The following is a 19,621-nucleotide window of genomic DNA, read 5'->3' as shown; positions in this document are numbered from 1 at the left end:
AAGATCATGACGTAACATGATTTATTTTTTTGAGAACCTGTTCTCATTTCCCACAAAATACAGCAAGTGGCACAGTAATAATTATGAAATGCTTAAGGCATTACAAGCAGTTGTGATTTCTTTCCTTGTTCGCGTCGACCTAATGTTATGACATCATGAAACAGCAAGTCTTCTGCATGCTGTGCAGTAGTTGGTACTGGTCCCATAGGCGGGCAAAATTTGGGATTCCTGGGTGGGCATTTTACCTTTCACAACTCCCTTTGAGGAAGCATGGCCTGCCACAGGAGGTGCTACGAGAGTTCTACGCGGCAGTCATCGAATCAATCCTGTGTTCTTCCATCACGGTTTGGTTTGGGGCCGCCACAAAAAAGGACAAAATCCGACTTCAACGGACAGTTAGGACGGCGGAAAAAATCGTTGGCACCGCCCTACCCACTCTTGAGCACTTGCACACTGCAAGAATCAAGACAAGGGCACGGAAAATCCCCCCGCACCCTGCCCACCACCTTTTCCAGCTCCTCCCCTCAGGCAGACGCTACAGATCCATGCGCACCAAATCCAGTAGACACTTAAACAGCTTCTTCCCTCGAGCCATTAACTCCTTAAACAGTCACTGACGTAGTCACTCTTCTTGTACTACAAATACTGCTACTGGTTACTCTAAAATGGTTCAATGATTTGTTGTTTACGATGATACTAATGCAGCGTGTTATACCGGAGACAAATTCCTTGTGTGTTCTACATACTTGGCCAATAAAGATGATTCTGATTCTGATTCTGATTGAGCCACTGCCATATAAAGCAAAATAGTGCATGTTTCTTGTACCTTTTTCTTCAGTAACTTGCAACAGAAAAAAAATCCTTCATCCCACTTTGTTTGCACACAAATGATCGAGTTGTTAGCTCAGGGATCGAGGGGCGTGATTCAATTCAACGAATATGGTCAATGAAACCCAGATTGTATTTTCCTGAGCAGTGATGGTGTTAATAAAAAAAAAAGACTGACAATTATTCCTGATTAGGTTGCACATTATTCCAGTTATTCATCATTCATTCTCAAGCGGGCAGCTACGAAGTTGCTAATTATCACCAAATGTTGGCGATTACAGCCATCGTTTAAAAATGCCTTGACACTTTCATGATCAGATTTCAAGTCATCACCAGTCAAATGATGCCTCAACAAAAACTAGTAACCCTAACCTGAAAGTTAGAGCCTCCGCAACTATTACAACTTCTCAAATACGTCTCTTCCGTCCTTGACATGCAGTCGATGTACTCCTCTCATGAAAAGAAAAGCTGCTGGCACAGCGTTATTGTTTCATCTGGACAGGTAACCTCATGACCAATGGTGCGAGAGTCGCAGTAGATCTCATAGTCATTTCCTCCCTAAAGCAAAACAAAGACAAACACACACACATAAATTGTTGAAGTTATTTCCTTTTCATCCCTCCCTTTACAGAAATATTTCCAATACTATATGAATAATTTAAAACTGCGCAAGCGCAGGTGAGCGATGTTGGTTAAGGCTGTGTTTCACCTTGTGACATGTTCCCACGTGTCACAGGAATGAAACGCCACCATAAGGTCCAAGGACAACCTATACAAGTTCAGTTCACCTATTCGCCGATTCTTGTTTTGTTCTATTGTCAGTTATTTGCTGAAAAACAGTGGCACCATGTGGCATTGTGGTGCAAAAAGTATGCTGAAGGGGGTTGAGGGGCTTCATTTTGACACCACCTGGTGGCATCTCGGTGCCAAGGAACTATGTTGAAGCACCCCTACATTTTCTGCTTGTGCCTCTGACCACAGAAGAGGTACCACTGCGTTGCTAAATTGCACGGGGACATAATACCAGCAACGAGATTAAGATTACAATACCGAATCGTTGATCAATTTATGTCTGCGGTGAAATTGTGAAATGACATTTTGGGTAAATACTGAACGGTTCAGAAAAACGTTGAGCCGAAACCTTCAAAATGTTCACTTTTCAAGTGAGGCCCGAGCGACATGGCTCTGAGACGCATACTCACAGGTTTAGTTTTGTCACCAAAGAAGTGAATGGTTGAGTAGTCGTCCTTCTCAATGATCCCCAGGCAGTATCTTTTATCCCAACCGTCAGGAAACACATCAAAGCTGATCTGCCCTCCTGCAGAGAAACCAGCAGTGGCAAAACACGAATGGAACACATCACATTCCAAACGCAGATGACTTACCGATTGAAAACGACAACCCTTTCCCTTTGAACTGCTCCCTTAAAACAGACACAAACTTCTCCCGGATTTTTTCTCTCTGTTGGGGCCAGAAAACACAAAAGCTTCAGACAGTCTTTTTGCCGAAATGAAGCGAAATCTCAGCCATCACCGGCCTCAAACCCAGATGAAAATAGGTGAGCAGGGAGGAAGGGCATCCGCCGGTGTAAATACAGTACTGCGCTCTCGCAAGAAATCAGACTGCAGTACCAACTTTCCAACAATAGAGGGTGCTAATACCACTTGAGCATTTCGAATACAGTCGAATGGGGCTTTATGCAGATGGGGCAATGCAGTGCAATTTTTGTGTTGATCGCCGTAAGAGTACATCATTTATCGCTCTCTCTTAGATGTATAATCAACTGACGAGTGTGACACTGCAAGGACTTCCATTTACGTACATAGTGTACAATCAAAGTAGTTTATCACGCTGAAGACACCGTCTTGTTCCTGTTCGAGGCCTTGAAGTTAAGATAACTGCATCAGGACGGCGCGCCCGTGACGCATCCACAGCTGCTGTCACAAACCAACCGTCAGCATGACTCCTCCAAATACCTAGAAATACATTGTGTGTTTCCCCACCCCTTTAGAAGTTTGTGTATTAGGACACTCCGTAAGACAATAAAAGGGTGGAGACAAGCAAAGTGTTTCCAGAGCTGTTTGGAGATTGTAATGGTTTACACTTGTTCACTCTCCTTGTGCACATGTAAAAGACAACTCTGCTTGACTCTTTTGTGTTTTAAAGTTTGTCTTAAGGGTCTGATTGCCCAATAGATTGCCTGACAATACTATTGTGGTTGACTTTCAACTTGGCCAACTTTCTTTTTCCCAGCCCTAGTTGGATGACTGCAACTCTCTGACGTTGAGTGACGGGGCAAAATGTATCTTTAAGCTTCCCCAGCTGAACCAGAATGTTGCTTAGAACACTAGGGGTAGAGACATACTCTTTTGTGGCATTGAAATCAATCAAAGAGACTTTTCAGAGGACTGTGTGGCAATAAATATGTTAAAACAAGCCACTTGAATTATTCTCATAGTGTGTGTGTGTGGATGCTACCTGGTCCAGCTCAAAGAACTCTTTGCGTTCCTCCACAGAACAGTTGCGTCCAATCGGGGAGACGTTCAACATGCCGTTACGAAATTCAATGAATGTACCCCTGTCAGAATTAAAAAATTAAATTAAATACGTACACACAAAACACAACAACAAATGTCAACTACTTTTTGAGCAAACTGAATATACTGAATATTGGCCACTTGGAAATGAGACATTGGAAACAAGATGATGGTACTGACAACAAGAAGAAAATGATAATACCTCTTCCTGGGAAGTTTGATCTTGGACAAGTAGTTGAGACAGAAATTGATAAACTCTTGTAGCAGCTCTTCTCCCATGTGGGCTTGGATGGACTGATGATAAACAGCAGATTAAGTGGCCCCATCTTGAGCATGGAAACACCTCAGTAGGCTTACGAGCTTGGTGAAGACAATGTCTTTACCTGAATAGATAGTAGCTGTCCCTCCTTATAAGCCACAAGACCATTCTCGGCAAATACATAGTCCACTTTCTGGATCACTGCAGACATCAGACAGTGGGGAGAGGCATACATAACCAAAGTTAGCACATCACACATCTCGGTAAGGTATGATGCGGCGCAAACCCACATCCCTGCAAACTCCAGTACGCTCGCAATAATAAACTGCACGCTGGGCATTTTTATCTTTCTCACGGCAGAGTCGATGACACATTTTTATTATATTGCATGTCAAGGGACTGCACCATTAATAATGATGTCGCGGGCAGCTAGTGCATGTTTGAAAGACACAGGCGAGGAAAATCTTTGTTCAAAGGTCAGGTTTGTGCGTCTCACCGTCATCTCCCAGTTGCTCTTTGATTTTGCTGAGGTCCGACCCCCCCACCACACCGACACGAACCTTCGTCTTCAACTTTTCAATAAACGTAGCCATTTCTGCAGTTACAGGCTGAAAGCATACAAGTGATACAACAGCAGAAATATAAATAGGAGCGATACAATTACAAAGCGACTGCACAGAACTCTCTTTACGGACAGATTGTTCATAATAGCTTGTAAAAGGTAATGTATACTTTCCAGAGTATATTTGTGTTGTTGTTTTTTTTTAAAGCTCACTGTGATAGTTTATCCTTCCCATACACTCTACTCCTTTAAATTGGGTTTTAACATTAATAGGTGTTGAAAACGCAAGGCCTTAAGCGGTCATATTAGTGAATATAATTGGGCTGAGCTGCCCAGTGCATTAATATGTCAGTAATTATGGATACCTGCAGTATTATGTCTTGTGACCTGTTGTAACTGGCATATGCTTGTGCAGGAGTTTTTTGCCTCACTCAAATTATCCTCAAATGAGGGTAGTTCCAGCGTGGGTTTTTTTTCTCCCCCTCTCCCTCCCTTGTTTCTTTCTGACTTTCGGGTTGAGTGAACGCTGGCGCGTTTTGGCTGCCGCTGCTCAACCCGTATTATTTTGTGTTTTTTGTTATTGTAAAATGTCCTTGGGTGTCTTGAAAGGCGCTTATAAATAAAATCTATTATTATTATTATTATTTACTGCAGTGGCCAGAGGAATATTTTCACTCTGGAAAGGTCTAGGACAGAATTCATTAACATGTGGCCGCAGGTACGAGGTAGCCCACTAAAGGCCTTTTTCCAAAGCACTGTTTCTATCCCGAACCAGCCTGGTTCCACCCTGTGTGGTGGCTTTTCCATTTCACCATTGATGGGCAACTAGGTGGCGCCGGTCTGAGTGGTTCCTTGACTTTCCTGTGTGTGTGTATGTGTACACACACACACACACACACACACACATATATATATATATATATGTATATATATATATCCCCCCCCCCCGCAATCCTCCAAAATCTTTAAAAAAAAAAGATGATAAACATTCTAAAATATGCTTTACATCTAGCTAGCTAGCTAGCTAGATATAGGATCCCGGCATGAATGGGAAAAAATGAATGTGGGGTGGGTCAGCAAATTTGCAGGTATCGTAATGTACGTAATACGTAATCGACTATAGTTTTAAGTTGTAATATCACCAATAACCACGAAAATAGTTGCACTTATACTGGATCTTATACTGCCATACACTACAATATGAGTACGCCTCATATTTGTTTTAGAATTTGGAATGATATGCAGGACAACCAGAATAAAAAATGTATCATACAATTTTGAATGAATTTACTTTTTTATGGGGGAAAAAAGTACAAAATGAGTAACCGGTTCAGATCCTGGATGGCTGGATGGATCGAGTTCTTGCACTTAATGTTGGGTTCTTCTTCATCTGTTTTGTGCCATCCATGAATAGTAATTTTTATGCAAGACAATCCCTCTGCTCGAGAGAAAAAAAAACCAGTGTGTGGTTATTTTGCGTTTTTCTTCAAACACTTTGTTGTTGGGTGAGGAAAGTGGATCTTTTGAAATGTATTCAGAGCAGGAATGCACGTATTTTGTGCAAATTTAAAACAGCCTTTTTGTCATACATCTGGTCACAAATGTGACCCCCAAGTAACAGTGATGAAAAATTGTGGCCCTCTCCAGCATTTAACTTGGCCATCCCTGCATTACATGTTTTTGTGGCCGCGGCAGTGACAGTGGCATGGTTCTTCAGAACCTCTTTCAACCTGCAGGGCGAGAAGGGCCAGGACAACAATGTCACGTGATTGGCCAACAGATGTAGGTGGTTCTTGCGATCCAGTGGAACTCTCCTGCACAATCCCATTTCCTGATTTCAAAGGGGAAGTCAATTAAAAAAAATTCTTGGGAATATGTTCTATTCGCTCCCACTAGTCTAAAACGCGGTATTGTGAATAATATTGCGTTTGCGGATTAGGAAATTAAGCAGCCATTTTGCCACTTACTGTTGACTGAAAATGACATCACAGTTGCACAGGGCCCAGTTTACCAATCAAGGTATACCTTTTTTCAGAGTTTGGTCATGTGACATTCAGAAGCTAAGCCGTTGTTCGTCATGAATAGAGCCCTGAGCAACTGTGATTAATTTTCAGTCGACGGCAAGGGGCCAACAGGCCACCTTGTGAGATGGATAAAAACAGGTTGATTTTTATTCTTAATTCATATTCCACCAACACAATATTAATAAGAATCCTGTGTTTCTGGCTAGAGGGGTACATATTATTGTCATCAAAATGTTTTACTTGACATCCTCTGAGCAAGCAAAACAAAACCGCCCACCGCAATGTCATAAAAATCTGTGGTGGGCGCAACAATGAACTTCCATCAGTCACAAACAGCTGACCCGGAAGTCCGTCGTCATTATTTCATGCCGGTCCAGCCCGCTAAATTAGATTTCGTTCGCGCTATTTAGAACCGTCAGTAACAAAAACAAATAAATAAATATGAAGCATACAATTTTATTCATTTAGAAACAGATTGGACCACTTTACACAAAAATATATAGATATACAGTATATATATATATAAATTATTAAGCTATTAGTGTTCCTTATCCACAAAATGCCACTCGTCTTTTTTTTTGCGGGTTTGTGGCAGTTCGGGCAATGGCCAAAAGTCACTTCAGTTGTTACTTATTCCATCAATGTTTCAAAGTTACTGTCAGTCGTCAGTCCACCAGCGAAAACAGAAGTCCATCAGTGACAGACTGACGGACGTGTTCCCTCCTCCAACAACTGACTCAAATGATTAGCTAATCAGAAAGCTCTAAAGAAGCCTAATAACAACCTGATCATTTGAATCAAGTGTGTTTGTAGGAAAGAAACATCTAAAACATGCAGGATAGGGGTGCTGAGGAGCAGAGTGAGTGGCCGCTTGTCAAGTACATGACAGATGCAGAAAGAACGTTAATGTATACATTTACTAACTGTGAAATCAGTGGCAATGACAGTGACATATGGTAATGTTTGGATTTTTGAGTCACCTCCCACGCTACTCGGCAGCGTTGATTCCCAACAAAATACATTCGGGCAAAAAACAAATATTTATTGATTACAAATATGTCTTTGTTCAACGATGGCAACTATTTATCGTGACAGGGACATATCTTCCAGTAGATGACATATGCTACAATAAAGCAGCTCCTATATTTTGTTGTTGTTCTTCTTCCTTTCATAACTTTGCTGTTGTGAATTGGGAATTTCTCCATTGCGCGGTTAATAAAGGATTTCTTATCTTAATGTATCCACCTCTTGTCGTTCATACTTAAGTCTTCTGCGAATATATGAACTTTGTGTTCACACTGGGTACGTCAACGTGAAAGTAAATTGAGGGCGAAGTCGGACATTTTGGATCGGTGGTGTGCCGTGGCATTTTTGGGAATTGAGTGCCTTGGCTCAATAAAGGTGGGGAAATTCTACTTCAAAGACAAGCAAGACTGGGCAATGAAAATTAAAGCAAGGCTGATTTGATCTTAATATTCGAAGTAGAGGCTGCATAATCGCAGTTCCATACTTGCAAACTAGTGATGATTGGACTAAGCGTTCCAGTATGACTAGCTTTGTACGACAAATTACAAAGAGCACCGTGGATTCTGCCCCGGTTGCCCACGTAAGTGAGGACGTGCACTCACTCATTCGTGTATTTTCTACCTGTCTCGCGGCTGTCAAGGTGCCATCAACATCAAATAGGCAGAGGGTTTTGGAGTCCACAGACATTTCACCCATCATCGCTCACGGCTTCTTCAGTACTTTTTCCTGTGTGGAAGTGCGTTGCTGCCACCTACCAGACTGGAGTGTGAATGTACGAATGTAAATTTGTGCAGATTTGAACAACTTCACATTGTTTGCTTGCATTTTCCAGATTAAAAACATATTCTTTCTCTCATTACTTTCCAATGGAAGTAGTGTAATATCTCTACCAGTTTCATGCAGTTGATATTATCTAAACTCGTGTTGATTATTTGTCTTTTGACTCAGCATGAGACTTGATTTTCAGCTTTACTGTTTTTGTGCTTTCTACTCTTTGTTATTAATTTGTATTATGGTTTGTTGTTGTATACATTATTTTTGCTCCATGTGCAGCACTTTGTACACATTGGTGGTTGTTTCAAAGTGCTCTGTAAATACAGTTGAGTTGAGCACTTTTAATCCTTCTTCGTCCATTTCTTTGATATAACTTTCAATAATACTAATTTGTTCAGTTTTACTATTTCGTCTCACAGATTTCCTTCAGCATCCTACACATTCTGGAATTACGTGCACTTAAAAAAACAAGAAAACTGCATACTGAGATGGTGGCAGATATGCGCGTGCGCAGTGTTGATTTGCAGCAGCCGAACAGGAAAAATCGCACAGGTATGAAGACAACGTAATTGCCGCCAAGCGAATCGGCGTACCAAGACAGCGGCCATGTTGGCGGGGGCGACATTTCCATCAAAGTCAATGCATTTGCATTGAAATGTAATCGTATCTTTCTCATTTTCAACAGACTTTTGCGAGGTTTACTTTTTTGTCAACACCACAATGGCCGCTGTTGATGCAGGACATTTGAATTTAAGTTATCCAAGTATGTGTGAAAGGTTATTCCTAGTTCTTTTTTCGTTATTGTAAGACGTTAATCGGAACGGTAGAAAGCAGACTGTGTTGGCATTGTTCTCCGGTCTCCTTGCCGTCCACACCAAAGAAAAACGCGGACGCATTTGACACTTCTATCCTAGCCTGGCCGCAGACACGCTTTCTGAAAGGGACGTGTCTATCTACGTTATTCATAACTATGGAAATGACGCCAGTTCGCCTACTTCTTCGTTTTACGCCTTGTCGGACAACTAACCATCCTAAATTGTTCACAGCGCCCCGTACTGTTTATCAGCTGGAATCATAGACTTTGTTTTGTAATGTTCTGTTTTGAAAGGTGTGGAAACCTGAGCGGTTAAAAGCTAGGCTGGGAGTCACAATAACGATAAATTTAAGAAAACATTGCTTAATCATTGTTAACTAGTCTTCATACACTTATTTGTTACCATTTAATGTCTTTGTGACATTCTTTGTGGTATGTCGACAAAAATAAAATTACAGTAACAAGTCTATCAACACTGTAATGGTCTGAATCCCATTCGCAAAAATAAAATTAGCAAGTCTATCAACACTGTAATGGTCTGAATCCCATTCGGCATACAAATAATTTGTACGTATTTTAACAGCAGATTACTCCGGCACTGTCGATTAGGTTCGTCACACAGTTCGTGTACTGCATACTGTATTGTATTATAGTAAACAATGTTGCCTTAATGTTGCACGAAAATTACATTGTCAAATCAACAAAAAAAAATCGAAACGAAAAGCTCAACAACCGAGGAGGAAATACATATATTTTTTTAATTCAGATTAGAACAAAGAACCATTCGCGCCATGTGTTTAAAACCCACGACTGACCAATCGGTATTCAGTCAAGGCATATACTCTTGGTGTTTTCGTCCTTGGCATTTTGGCCAATCAAAAATTGCCTTTCTTCCTTGTCCTTTGGGTTCAAATTGAAACGATTGTATTTGACCAATCGGCTACTGGTAGGAGGAGTTCTCCGAGTACTTCAAGGCAAGTTAGTGTGGCGTCGCAGACTGACAAAACTGCTACGCTTTGTACCGTCTTCAGTGAGACGCAGATTGTCTAAACTGCCAACAGGTAAGGTTTGACGGTTTTCGGCATTATATGTTGATTGTTTTGTGTTGGATTACGAAAGACCTTTGTTTACGGTTATTAGAAGGACATCATGTCTATGTTTTTGTCTCGAGGACTATCTTGTACTAAGCAACGTTTGGGGATTTAAATATGTTAAGATGTCCGTCATAAATTCCAAGTAAGTGTTTAATGCAAATACTGATATAGACTTCGTTTTCCATAAGTACGTTTGTTCGTGAGGAGCAAACTGCTGCGCAGGCCTTCTTCGTAAACAACTACAGCTCAAACGCCATTTGGTTAACAGCTTTGCACGATGGCCGCTTGTCCAACTTTCGAAAGTAACTGGCTCGAAAGATCTCGCTTCCTTCGGGCTCTTAACGTTAGTCGTATGTAACGTTTAGCGGACCGCAACACGTCGTGCGGTCGGGTATAAGGACTTCCTCAACCACTTTATTAAGTGTTTGCGAAGTTCACTTTAGGCGGGAAGATACAAAATGGAGTCGTGTCTTTTTGTCTCTACGAGGCAGAAAGCCGATTAAGGCCACGAAGCATCTTTCAGAGTCGGTGCCCTGTTTGTTTGGCAAGACTGTTCAGTACGAACAAGCTTTACTCGTAAGTTCCATTTATTGCCAACATAAAGCACCCTCCCGATTAATGTTAAATATATGTATTTTTATTCTTAGTAACTGGGCTTTTATCTCCCCTTCGAAATTTCGGCGTGTTACTCAGTTTGACTTTTATCCATCCGCAGTAGATAAAAGCAGCCATGACTAAGGATCCAAACAAGCCCAGGGGCAAAACCTCATCTTATGCTTTCTTCGTGGCAACCTGCCGTGAGGAGCACAAAAAGAAGCACCCAGGAACCACTGTGGGATTTGCAGAGTTTTCCAAGAAGTGCTCTGAAAGATGGAAGGTAATTCACACCAGCCTTATACTATCTAAAAAAAAAAATAAAAAGTGCTTTGTTGCGTATTTTGGTTACAAATGCTACATTTCTTCTGCAATGCAGATCTTAACATTAGTCATTTACCGCAGTGCTTAATTTTCTTGATGCCAAATGGATTAATGGTGTTTTGTAAATCATGCATGTTTAGTGGATTGTGCCCATGCCACATTCTGTTTGTGTATAGACCATGTCGGGCAAGGAAAAGCAGAAGTTTGAGGAGATGGCCAAGAATGACAAGGTCCGCTATGACAGAGAGATGAAGACTTATGTTCCTCCGAAAGGTGCTAAAAAGGGGAAGAAGAAGAAGGACCCCAATGCCCCCAAAAGGCCCCCGTGAGTTAAATAAATAAATAATAATGATTGTGAATGTGAATTAATAGGATCTCCTTTTCTCTAGCTCTGCCTTCTTTGTCTTCTGCTCGGATCACCGACCCAAGATCAAGGAAGAGAACCCTGGTATCTCAATTGGTGACATTGCCAAGAAGCTCGGAGAGTTGTGGTCAAAGCAGAGTGCTAAAGACAAGGCTCCGTATGAGGCCAAAGCTGCCAAATTGAAGGAGAAATATGAGAAGGTGATGACAATTCACGAGCTTTGTATTTCAGCACATTTGAACAATGTATCGCCAAAACTTAACATTTCACCTAAACCTATCATTCGTAGGATGTCGCTGCTTACAGAGCGACAGGCGGCTCAGGGAAAACTGACGCTGGCAAGAAAAGTGGCCCGGGTAGGCCCAAGAAAGCTCAACCGGTGGACGACGATGACGATGATGACGACGAAGAGGATGAAGACGAGGAGGACGAGGATGATGATGACGATGAAGAGGATTAAGCAAGCGGTTATGCATGTGACGTTTGCAATGCATTAAGCTAAAATCTTTCGTCGTGTGGGTGTTCAAACCGTATAGCCTGCTGTCCCTGTTGATCAACTTCTTCGGGTGATCAGACCTGTTTATTCCTTGTCAAATTCAGGGATTTAGGTTTTGTTTGTTTGTTCTCAATTAGTCCCCTTATTTCTTTAATATCCTTGTTGCTATATTCAAAGGGGTCAGCTCTAGGTTTGTTGTACCATATTGAAAGGCTGTTCTACGGTCACTGGACAGCAATGTATCAGCAAGGTTTTAAAGAAATGTTTTGCTTCTCAAAGCACTGCTTAGGTTTGTGTATAGTGGTGCTGTTCATTCACTGTCATCTTTCTCAGACTTCTAGTTTGACTTTAAAAAAGCAGCCATTTTAATGTTAAAACCTTGTAGAACTGATTTTTTTTTTTTGTAATAAAATTTTGTATATTGGTTATAGTTATGTGATCTGTTATTTCTCCACTGCTTTATGTGATGTAATTCTCAACTTGCTGTGAACACTCACTCCTGAGGCATGTTTAAATTGCTTTCGGTTTACCTTTGCAAAAGAAGATAAATGAACTGGCCGAGATGTACATAAACTGTTCAAGGCAAATATTAAAGTGTTGTTTTGGACTTAGTGTCCATTACTTCTGTGATTGCCAATTTGTAGTGTTGGAGGCATGGTCTGTTGTGGGGAAATTGTACAATGTCACTCAATTGGGTCATGAATGATTACTAATGTGTCATCTATATTACAGTAATCTTTTTTTTTTAATGTCCCTCTTCCCTTGACCTCAAAAGGCTCTAGTGGTGCAACCCCACGCAAATCTTCTGTTCCAAAGTCTACAAAGTCAGTATTTATTTTTAGCTCAACAGTAGCCTGTTGGATCCCTTCAGTTTAGTGGAAGTTACTGGAGTTTTGTCACTGACAAGAAAGTGCGCTTAACCCAGTTTCTCGGAGTGGGGTGCCCCCGTTTGACCTCGAGGGGAACATGCTTTATTTTTTTACTGCTTCAAACCTCACTTCGAAAAGCTGTCCATTGCAAAACGTGCTCATTCTAGCCATTAATCCAGACATGTTTGATTAAAAAAAAGGACAAATTCTTTTATAGATATTTGTTTTGCTGGTTAGTTTTTTAAAATATTGTGCTCCTGAGATGATGTTGGTGATGCATTATTAGTTATTGATTTCATGTAATTTTTCAGTATCGTATAGTTTGACATGCACAGTCAAAAAGTATTGTTAAATTATGGATTTACTGTTATTTTTGAATTTCAGATGCACTTTCAATCTTTTGTTTGTTACTACTCAACTCAACTGTATTTATAGAACACTTTTAGACAGCCATCGCTGCATACAAAGTGCTGTACATGGAGCAACTAACATACACAACAGTCAAGCAACAAATCTGTAACAAACACGGTAGAAGCACCGAACAGCAAAACCATGCTGAGTCAAATGCCAAAGAATACAAGTGATACAACACTAGTAGAATTCTATTCTTTGTTGTAAATTGGTCCATATTTCTTTCTTTTTTTTATTCTCTTATACGTTAATAAGGATACAGTGTTATGCAAAGGTGTACTTATAATAATTTTATAGACAAATGATGCTATTTATAGTCGTGCGGGAGGGGGGGGGGGGAGATGTTTTCCTCTTCCTTGGGGGGCATGACAGAAAATAATGGAGAACCACTGACTTAACCTATGAATCCATCCATCCATCCATCCATCTTCCACTGCTTATCCGGGGCCGGGTCGCGGGGGCAGCAGCTTTAGCAGGGAAGCCCAGACTTCCCTCTCCCTCGCTACTTCTTCCAGCTCTCCCCGGGGGATCCCAAGGCGTTCCCAGTCCATCTGGGTGACATAGTCTCTCCAGCGTGTCCAGGGTCGTCCTCTGGGTCTCCTCCCGGTGGGACATGCCCGGAATACCTCGCCAGGGAGGTGTTCAGGAGGCATCCGAATCAGATGCCCAATGTGGAGGAGAAGCGGCTAGACTCTGAGCCCCTCCCGGATGACCAAGCTTCTCAACTTATCTCTAAGGGAGAGCCCAGACACCCTGCAGAGAAAACTCATTTCGGCCACTTGTATCCGGGATCTTGTTTTTTCGGTCACGACCCATAGCTCGTGACCATAGATGAGGCTTGGAACGTAGATCGACCGGTAAATTGAGAGCTTCGCCCCTTGGCTCAGCTCCTTCTTTACCACGACAGACTGATACAACGTCCGCATCACAGCAGACGCTGCATCGATCCGCCTGTCGATCTCTTGCTCCCTGCTGCCCTCACTCGTGAACAAGACCCCAAGATACTCCTCCACTTGGGGCAACATCTCCCCAACCCGGAGGGGGCACTCCACCCTTTTCCGACCGAGGGCCATTGTTTCAGATTTGGAGGTGCTGATTTTCATCCCAACCGCTTCACACTCTGCTGTGAAACACTCCAGTGAGAGTTGGAGAGCCCTGCTTGAAGGAGCCAACAGTACCACATCATCTGCAAAAAGCAGAGATGTAATACTGAGGCCACCAAAACGGACCTCCTCAACGCTTCGGCTGCACCTAGAAATTATGTCCATAAAGGTTATGAACAGAATCGGCGACAAAGGGCAGCCTTGGCGGAGTCCTACCCTCACTGGAAACGATTCCGACTTACTGTCGGCAATGCGAACCAAACTCTGACATCGGTGGTATAGTGACCGAACAGCCCGTATCAGGGGGTTCGGTACCCCATACCCACGAAGCACCCCCCACAGAACTCCCCGAGGGACACGGTCAAACGGCTTCTCCAAGTCCACAAAACACATGTAGACTGGTTGGGCGAATTCCCACATACCCTCGAGGACCCTGCTAAGGGTGTAGAGCTGGTCCACTGTTCCACGGCCGGGACGAAAACCCCACTGCTCCTCCTCAATCTGACGCTCCCCTTCCTGACGGACCCTCCTCTCCAGCACCCCTGAATAGACCTTACCACTGAGGCTGAGTAGTGTGATTCCTCTGTAGTTGGAACACACCCCCTTTTTAAAAAGAGGGACCACCACCCCGGTCTGCCAATCCAGAGGCATTCTCTCTGCTGACCACGCGATGTCCCCCGGGACATGGGAAAAGCTCTGTCGGAGGTGGGAGTTGAAACTCTTTCTGACAGTGGATTCCGCCAGACACTCCCGACAAACCCTCACAATACGTTTGGGTCTGCCAGGTCGGACCGGCATCTTCCCCCACCATCGGAGCCTACTCACCACCAGGTGGTGATCAGTTGACAGCTCCGCCCCTCTCTTCACCCTAGTGTCCAAAACATGCGGCCGCAAATCCAATGATACAACCACAAAATCAATCATCGAACTGCGTCCTAGGGTGTCCTGGTGCCAAGTGCACATATGGACACCCTTATGTTTGAACAAGGTGTTCATTATGGACAATCCGTGACAAGCACAGAAGTCCAATAACAAAACACCACTCGAGTTCTGATCGGGGGGGCCGTTCCTCCCAATCACGCCCTTCCAGGTCTCACTGTCATTGCCCACGTGAGTATTAAAGTCCCCCAGCAGAACAAGGGAGTCCCCAGCAGGAGTACTCTCCAGCTCCCATGAGTGGTGAGCCCATGAGAAGGGGGACCCACGTTGCCTCTTCGGGCTGAGCCCGGCCGGGCCCCATGGATGTAGGCCCGGCCACCAGGTGCTCACCAACGAGCCCCACCTCCAGGCCTGGCTCTAGAGGGGGGCCCCGGTGACCCACGTCCGGACAAGGGAAACTGAGTGCCATTTATTTTAATCATCATAAGGGGTTTGTGAGCCGTGCCTGGTCCCTCACCTCAGAGCTTTTTGCCATGGGTGACCTTACCAGGAGCATAAAGCCCCAGATAACTTAGCTCATAGGATCATTGGGACACACAAACCCCTCTACCACGGTAAGGTGACGGCTCACGGAGGGGAGACTTCAGGCATTATGGCAATTCCTTCTCCCCACTCTTCCTCCAGGCTCTGGCACCTTGATTTCCAAATGATTTGCTTTCATCTGAAAAAAGTACTTTGGACCACTGAGCAACCGTCCACTGCCGCTGTTTCTGGTTCAAAAGTGTCTTGACCCATTTCCTGCACATGCCTGCGCACGGCGGTTCTGGATGCTTCGACTCCACCCAGTCCACTGCTTCCACAGGTCCCGCAAGGTCTGGAATCGGCCCTTCTCTACAATCTTCCTCAGGGTCCAATTACCTCTTCTGGTTATGCAGCGTATTCTGCTACACTTTTTCCTTCCCACAGACTTCCCACAGAGGTGCCTTGATACAGCACTCTGAGAACAGCCTATTCGCTCAGAAATTTCTTTCTGTGTCTTACCCTCTTGTTTGAGGGTGTCAATGGTGGCCTTCTAGACCGCAGTCAGGTCAGCAGTCTTACCCATGATTGCGGTTTTGAATCATGAACCAGGCTGGGAGTTTTTAAAATCCTCAGGAATGACTTGCGGGTGTTTAGAGTTAATTCATTGATTCAGATGATTAGGTTAATAGCTCCTTTAGTGTACCGTTTCGTGATATGCAAATTTTTTGAGATAGGAATTTTGGGTTTTCATGAGCTGTATGCCAAAATCATCAATATTAAAACAATAAAAGACCTCAAGCACTGTATTTCTGTTGGTGTGCAATAAATCTAAAATATATGAAAGTAGAACTTTTATCATTACATTATGGAAAATAAATAATGAACTTCATCACAATATGCATTTTTTTTTGAGAAGGACCTGTATGTATATCTACAGTGCTGCTCAAAATAATAGCAGTGCAATGTGACGAACCAGAATATCCCTGGTTTATAGTAATTTTTTTATTGTTACATGCCAGACAAGTTACCAGTAGGTGTAGTAGATTATCAGAAAACAAACAAGACCCAGCATTCATAATCGGCACGCTCCGAAGGCTGTGCAATTGGGGAAATAGTTCAAAGGGGTGTGTTCAAAAAATAGCAGTGTCTGCTGTTGACCGTACAAAACTATTTTGTATTTCCCAAAAAAAAGGTAGGATTTAACAATCCTAATATTTAGTTGCATGACCACAGTTTGGTCATGGGGTCTTGTTTGTTTTCTGAGAATCTACTGCACCTACTGGTAACTTGTCTGGCATTTAACAATAAAAAATGTACTTAAAACCAGCGATATTCTGGTTTGTGACATTGCACTGCTATTATTTTGAGCAGCACTGTATATACTGTGTATATATACCTGCATATATATATATGTATATGTGTGTGTGTGCGTGTGTGTGCGATGTAGTCAGCTCCATAAATATTTGGACATTGGACACCATTTTCAGCATTCCATCTCTGCACATCACTACATTATAATGGGGTTGAAATGAAACAAGATGTGCTTTAAGAGCAGACTGAGCTTTAATTTAGGGTTTTTTACATTCAAATCAGGTGAACATGTGTAGAGATTCCACCACATTTTATATGTGCCTCCGCCAAAAGTAATTGGACAAACTCACATAATCAAAGAACAGAGCGTCACTTTTCAATACTTGTTTGCAAATCGTTTGCAATCAAGGACAGCCTGAAGTTTCGAACCCACAGTCATCACCAGCCGCTGGGTTTCGTCTCTGGTGATGCTCTGTCAGGCTGCTAATGCAGCTTTCTTCAATACCTGCTTGTTTTTTGGGCATTTTCCTTTTTGTTTTATCCAGAGCAAGAGAAATTCAGGTCAGTTGATTGACTTGGCCTTCGCAAAACATTCTACTTTGGTTTCTTTTGCAGTATGCTTTGGGTCATTGTCCATCTGCATTGTGAATGATTTTTGAAACATTTGGCTGGATATGAGCGGATAATGGGTTAACACCCTGTGGTGAATCCTTTGAATTTCCTGTGGTGAAGTTGTCTCTTAATTGTTACTTGGACACAGATAAACCCACCCCTAGGGGGAGTGTTCTTGATCTGGCCAACAACTGCGAAGAACTTTTTTCTTGACAAGGGAAAAGATTTGTCTGTCATTCACCGCACTTGTTTTCCGTGGTCTTCCAGATTATTTTGGTGTTGCTGAGCTACAAGAAAACCTAGAAAGGTGGAGGTTTGCACTAGAGAGAAGAGGAATGAAGGTCAGTTGTAGTAAGACAGAGTACATGTGCATAAATGAAAGGGAGACCAGTGGAACGGTGAGGTTACAGGGAGCAGAGGTGGCGAAGGTACAGGAATTTAAGTACCTCGGATCAACAGTGCAGAGCAGCGGAGACTGTGGAAGAGAAGTGAAGAATAGAGTGCAGGCAGGATGGAACAGCTGGAGAAAAGTGTCAGGAGTGATTTGTGATAGAAGGGTGTCAGCAAGGGTGAAGGGAAAAGTTTACAGAACAGTTGTGAGACCAGCCATGATGTACGGTCTAGAGCAGGGGTGGGCAAACTACGGCCCGCGGGCCAAATCCGGCCCGCTGGTCTTTTTAATCCGGCCCGCCAAAGGTTGGTACACAATTAAGGTTCGATGTCAATGACTGCATTCATTTCATTTGGACTTGTAATTGTAACAGGCATTTCAACGCCAGGTGGCACAGTTACTTGAAGTCGCAGAGCATTGGGAGGAAGGGGGAGACGATACGGAAGCCCGCAGTAGCGCCAAGTCAAGCAAATCCCGTTCGATACGACGGAATAATGTACTCTTAAAGTCTGAAAAACGTGCCAAAAAATGCAAAATACTGCTTTTTAAATAAAGAAATCCAATTAATATTATGTTGAATTTAGTTCACCCTTTTGATCTGGCCCTCCATAATATTTTCTGGTTCTCATGTGGCCCTATGCAAAAAATAATTGCCCACCCCTGGTCTAGAGACACTAGCAATTGGCAAAAGACAGGAGGCAGAGTGAGAGGTGGCTGAGTTAAAGATGCTGAGATTCTCCTTAGGAGTGACAAGGATGGACAGGATCAGAAATGAGGTCATCAGAGGGACAACTCAGACAGGAAAGTTTGGAGAAAAAGTTAGAGAGGCCAGACTGAGATGGTTTGGACATGTACAGAGGAGGGACAGTGGATACATTGGTAGGAGAATGTTAGAGATGGAGCTACCAGGTAGGAGACAGAGAGAAAGGCCAAAGAGGAGATTCATGGATACAGTGAGGGAAGACATGCAGGTAGTTGGAGCCAGAGTAGAGGATGCAGAGAACAGGGAAAGATGGAAATTAATGACTCGCTGTGGCAACCCCTGAAAAGGGACAAGCCGAAAGGAGAAGAAGAAGAAGAGCTCAGCGGTTCCCTCTCTCTTATTAATGTGTACCAAATAAGTGATTTGGCCACATCTAATATTTTACCTACTTTTCTGATAAGATTGTTTTGATCTTTCAGCCTAATGATGTCTTGCGTCACTGAGAGTTACAACTCTTTGGACTTCATGTTGAGAGATGCCCATACTTGATTCAAAATGAAGATTCCACACTTGAAAACGAACTCTCGGACTTTTATCAGCTCCTTGTGAGTGAAATAATAAGGAAATGGCACATACCTGGCCACGAAACAGCTGAGTAGCCAATAGTTCAATTACTTTTTTGGTCTTAAAAATGTGTTGGAATTCCCACAATGATTTGGACTTGATTTGGACGTAAATACCCTGAAATTAAAGATCAGAGTTTGCACTGAAAGCAGCCTTGTTTTTTTTTTCCACAAATGCAATATTAACCAGACTTTTAACGAGTTTAGACAAGAGGAGTGGACAAGAGAGAACGTATTCCATTTTGACTTGACTTCTCCTTTTATGTTGTGATACAGATATGAAGACATTGTTCCAAAACATTTTATTCCTCTTGGAACTTGAAAGTGAGCCATACATTGATTGGCCCAGTCCGTAAACCTGACCTCACGCGTTAAAGCGTCAAATCACTTCCACGGTACTCGGGCATCAAGCTTGAGCAGTGACAGATGTACGTGCATGACTGGCAGTAAGGATGACCAATAACCGATTAAATCGAGCTCTCCAACTGCCCAATCGCTGCC

At 42.9% G+C, this 19,621-nt stretch overlaps 2 protein-coding genes across 3 annotated transcripts; one reads left to right on the top strand and one right to left on the bottom strand.

Moving 5' to 3' along the window:
- Positions 1-4: 4 nt before the first annotated feature.
- pmm2 (phosphomannomutase 2) lies at positions 5-7,983 on the bottom strand. Of its 2 annotated transcripts, none has more exons than XM_086120992.1 (8): positions 7,858-7,983; positions 4,121-4,232; positions 3,749-3,825; positions 3,568-3,659; positions 3,307-3,406; positions 2,214-2,289; positions 2,031-2,146; positions 5-1,386 (listed from the first exon to the last, which is right to left on the bottom strand). In XM_086120992.1, exons 1-8 carry the CDS (start codon positions 7,933-7,935, stop codon positions 1,282-1,284), a joined length of 756 nt encoding a protein of 251 aa, XP_085977118.1. In that variant the 5' UTR covers positions 7,936-7,983; the 3' UTR covers positions 5-1,281. The 2 variants fall into 2 exon arrangements, with proteins under 2 accessions (XP_085977118.1, XP_085977119.1); XM_086120993.1 differs by having other exon boundaries at positions 7,839-7,942.
- Positions 7,984-9,761: 1,778 nt separating this feature from the next.
- Positions 9,762-12,317, top strand: hmgb2a (high mobility group box 2a). Its single transcript, XM_086120994.1, has 5 exons — positions 9,762-9,885; positions 10,634-10,795; positions 11,013-11,161; positions 11,226-11,400; positions 11,490-12,317. The coding sequence occupies exons 2-5, from the start codon at positions 10,649-10,651 to the stop codon at positions 11,658-11,660; spliced, it is 642 nt and encodes a 213-aa protein (XP_085977120.1). The 5' UTR covers positions 9,762-9,885; positions 10,634-10,648; the 3' UTR covers positions 11,661-12,317.
- The last annotated feature ends 7,304 nt before the right edge of the window (positions 12,318-19,621 follow it).

The sequence above is a fragment of the Hippocampus guttulatus genome, chromosome 9, assembly GCF_054856545.1.
Source record: "Hippocampus guttulatus isolate MCC_2025c chromosome 9, RoL_Hgut_1.0, whole genome shotgun sequence".
Classification (NCBI taxonomy): Eukaryota; Metazoa; Chordata; class Actinopteri; order Syngnathiformes; family Syngnathidae; genus Hippocampus; species Hippocampus guttulatus.
Note: the sequence above shows the minus strand (reverse complement) of the source record. Positions and strands in the feature narration are given on the sequence as shown.

Bases quoted from the DNA above. Each gene is read 5' to 3' on its own strand.
- pmm2 (XM_086120992.1), bottom strand. From the start codon at position 7,935: ATGATGGGTGAAATGTCTGTGGACTCCAAAACCCTCTGCCTATTTGAT. The intron at 3,826-4,120 runs GTGAGACGCACA...TGATGTCTGCAG, and splicing joins AGAGCAACTGGGAGATGACG to TGATCCAGAAAGTGGACTAT. The intron at 1,387-2,030 runs GTGAGTATGCGT...GTTTTGCTTTAG, and splicing joins TTGGTGACAAAACTAAACCT to GGAGGAAATGACTATGAGAT.
- hmgb2a (XM_086120994.1), top strand. From the start codon at position 10,649: ATGACTAAGGATCCAAACAAGCCCAGGGGCAAAACCTCATCTTATGCT. The intron at 10,796-11,012 runs GTAATTCACACC...GTTTGTGTATAG, and splicing joins AGTGCTCTGAAAGATGGAAG to ACCATGTCGGGCAAGGAAAA. The intron at 11,401-11,489 runs GTGATGACAATT...TATCATTCGTAG, and splicing joins TGAAGGAGAAATATGAGAAG to GATGTCGCTGCTTACAGAGC.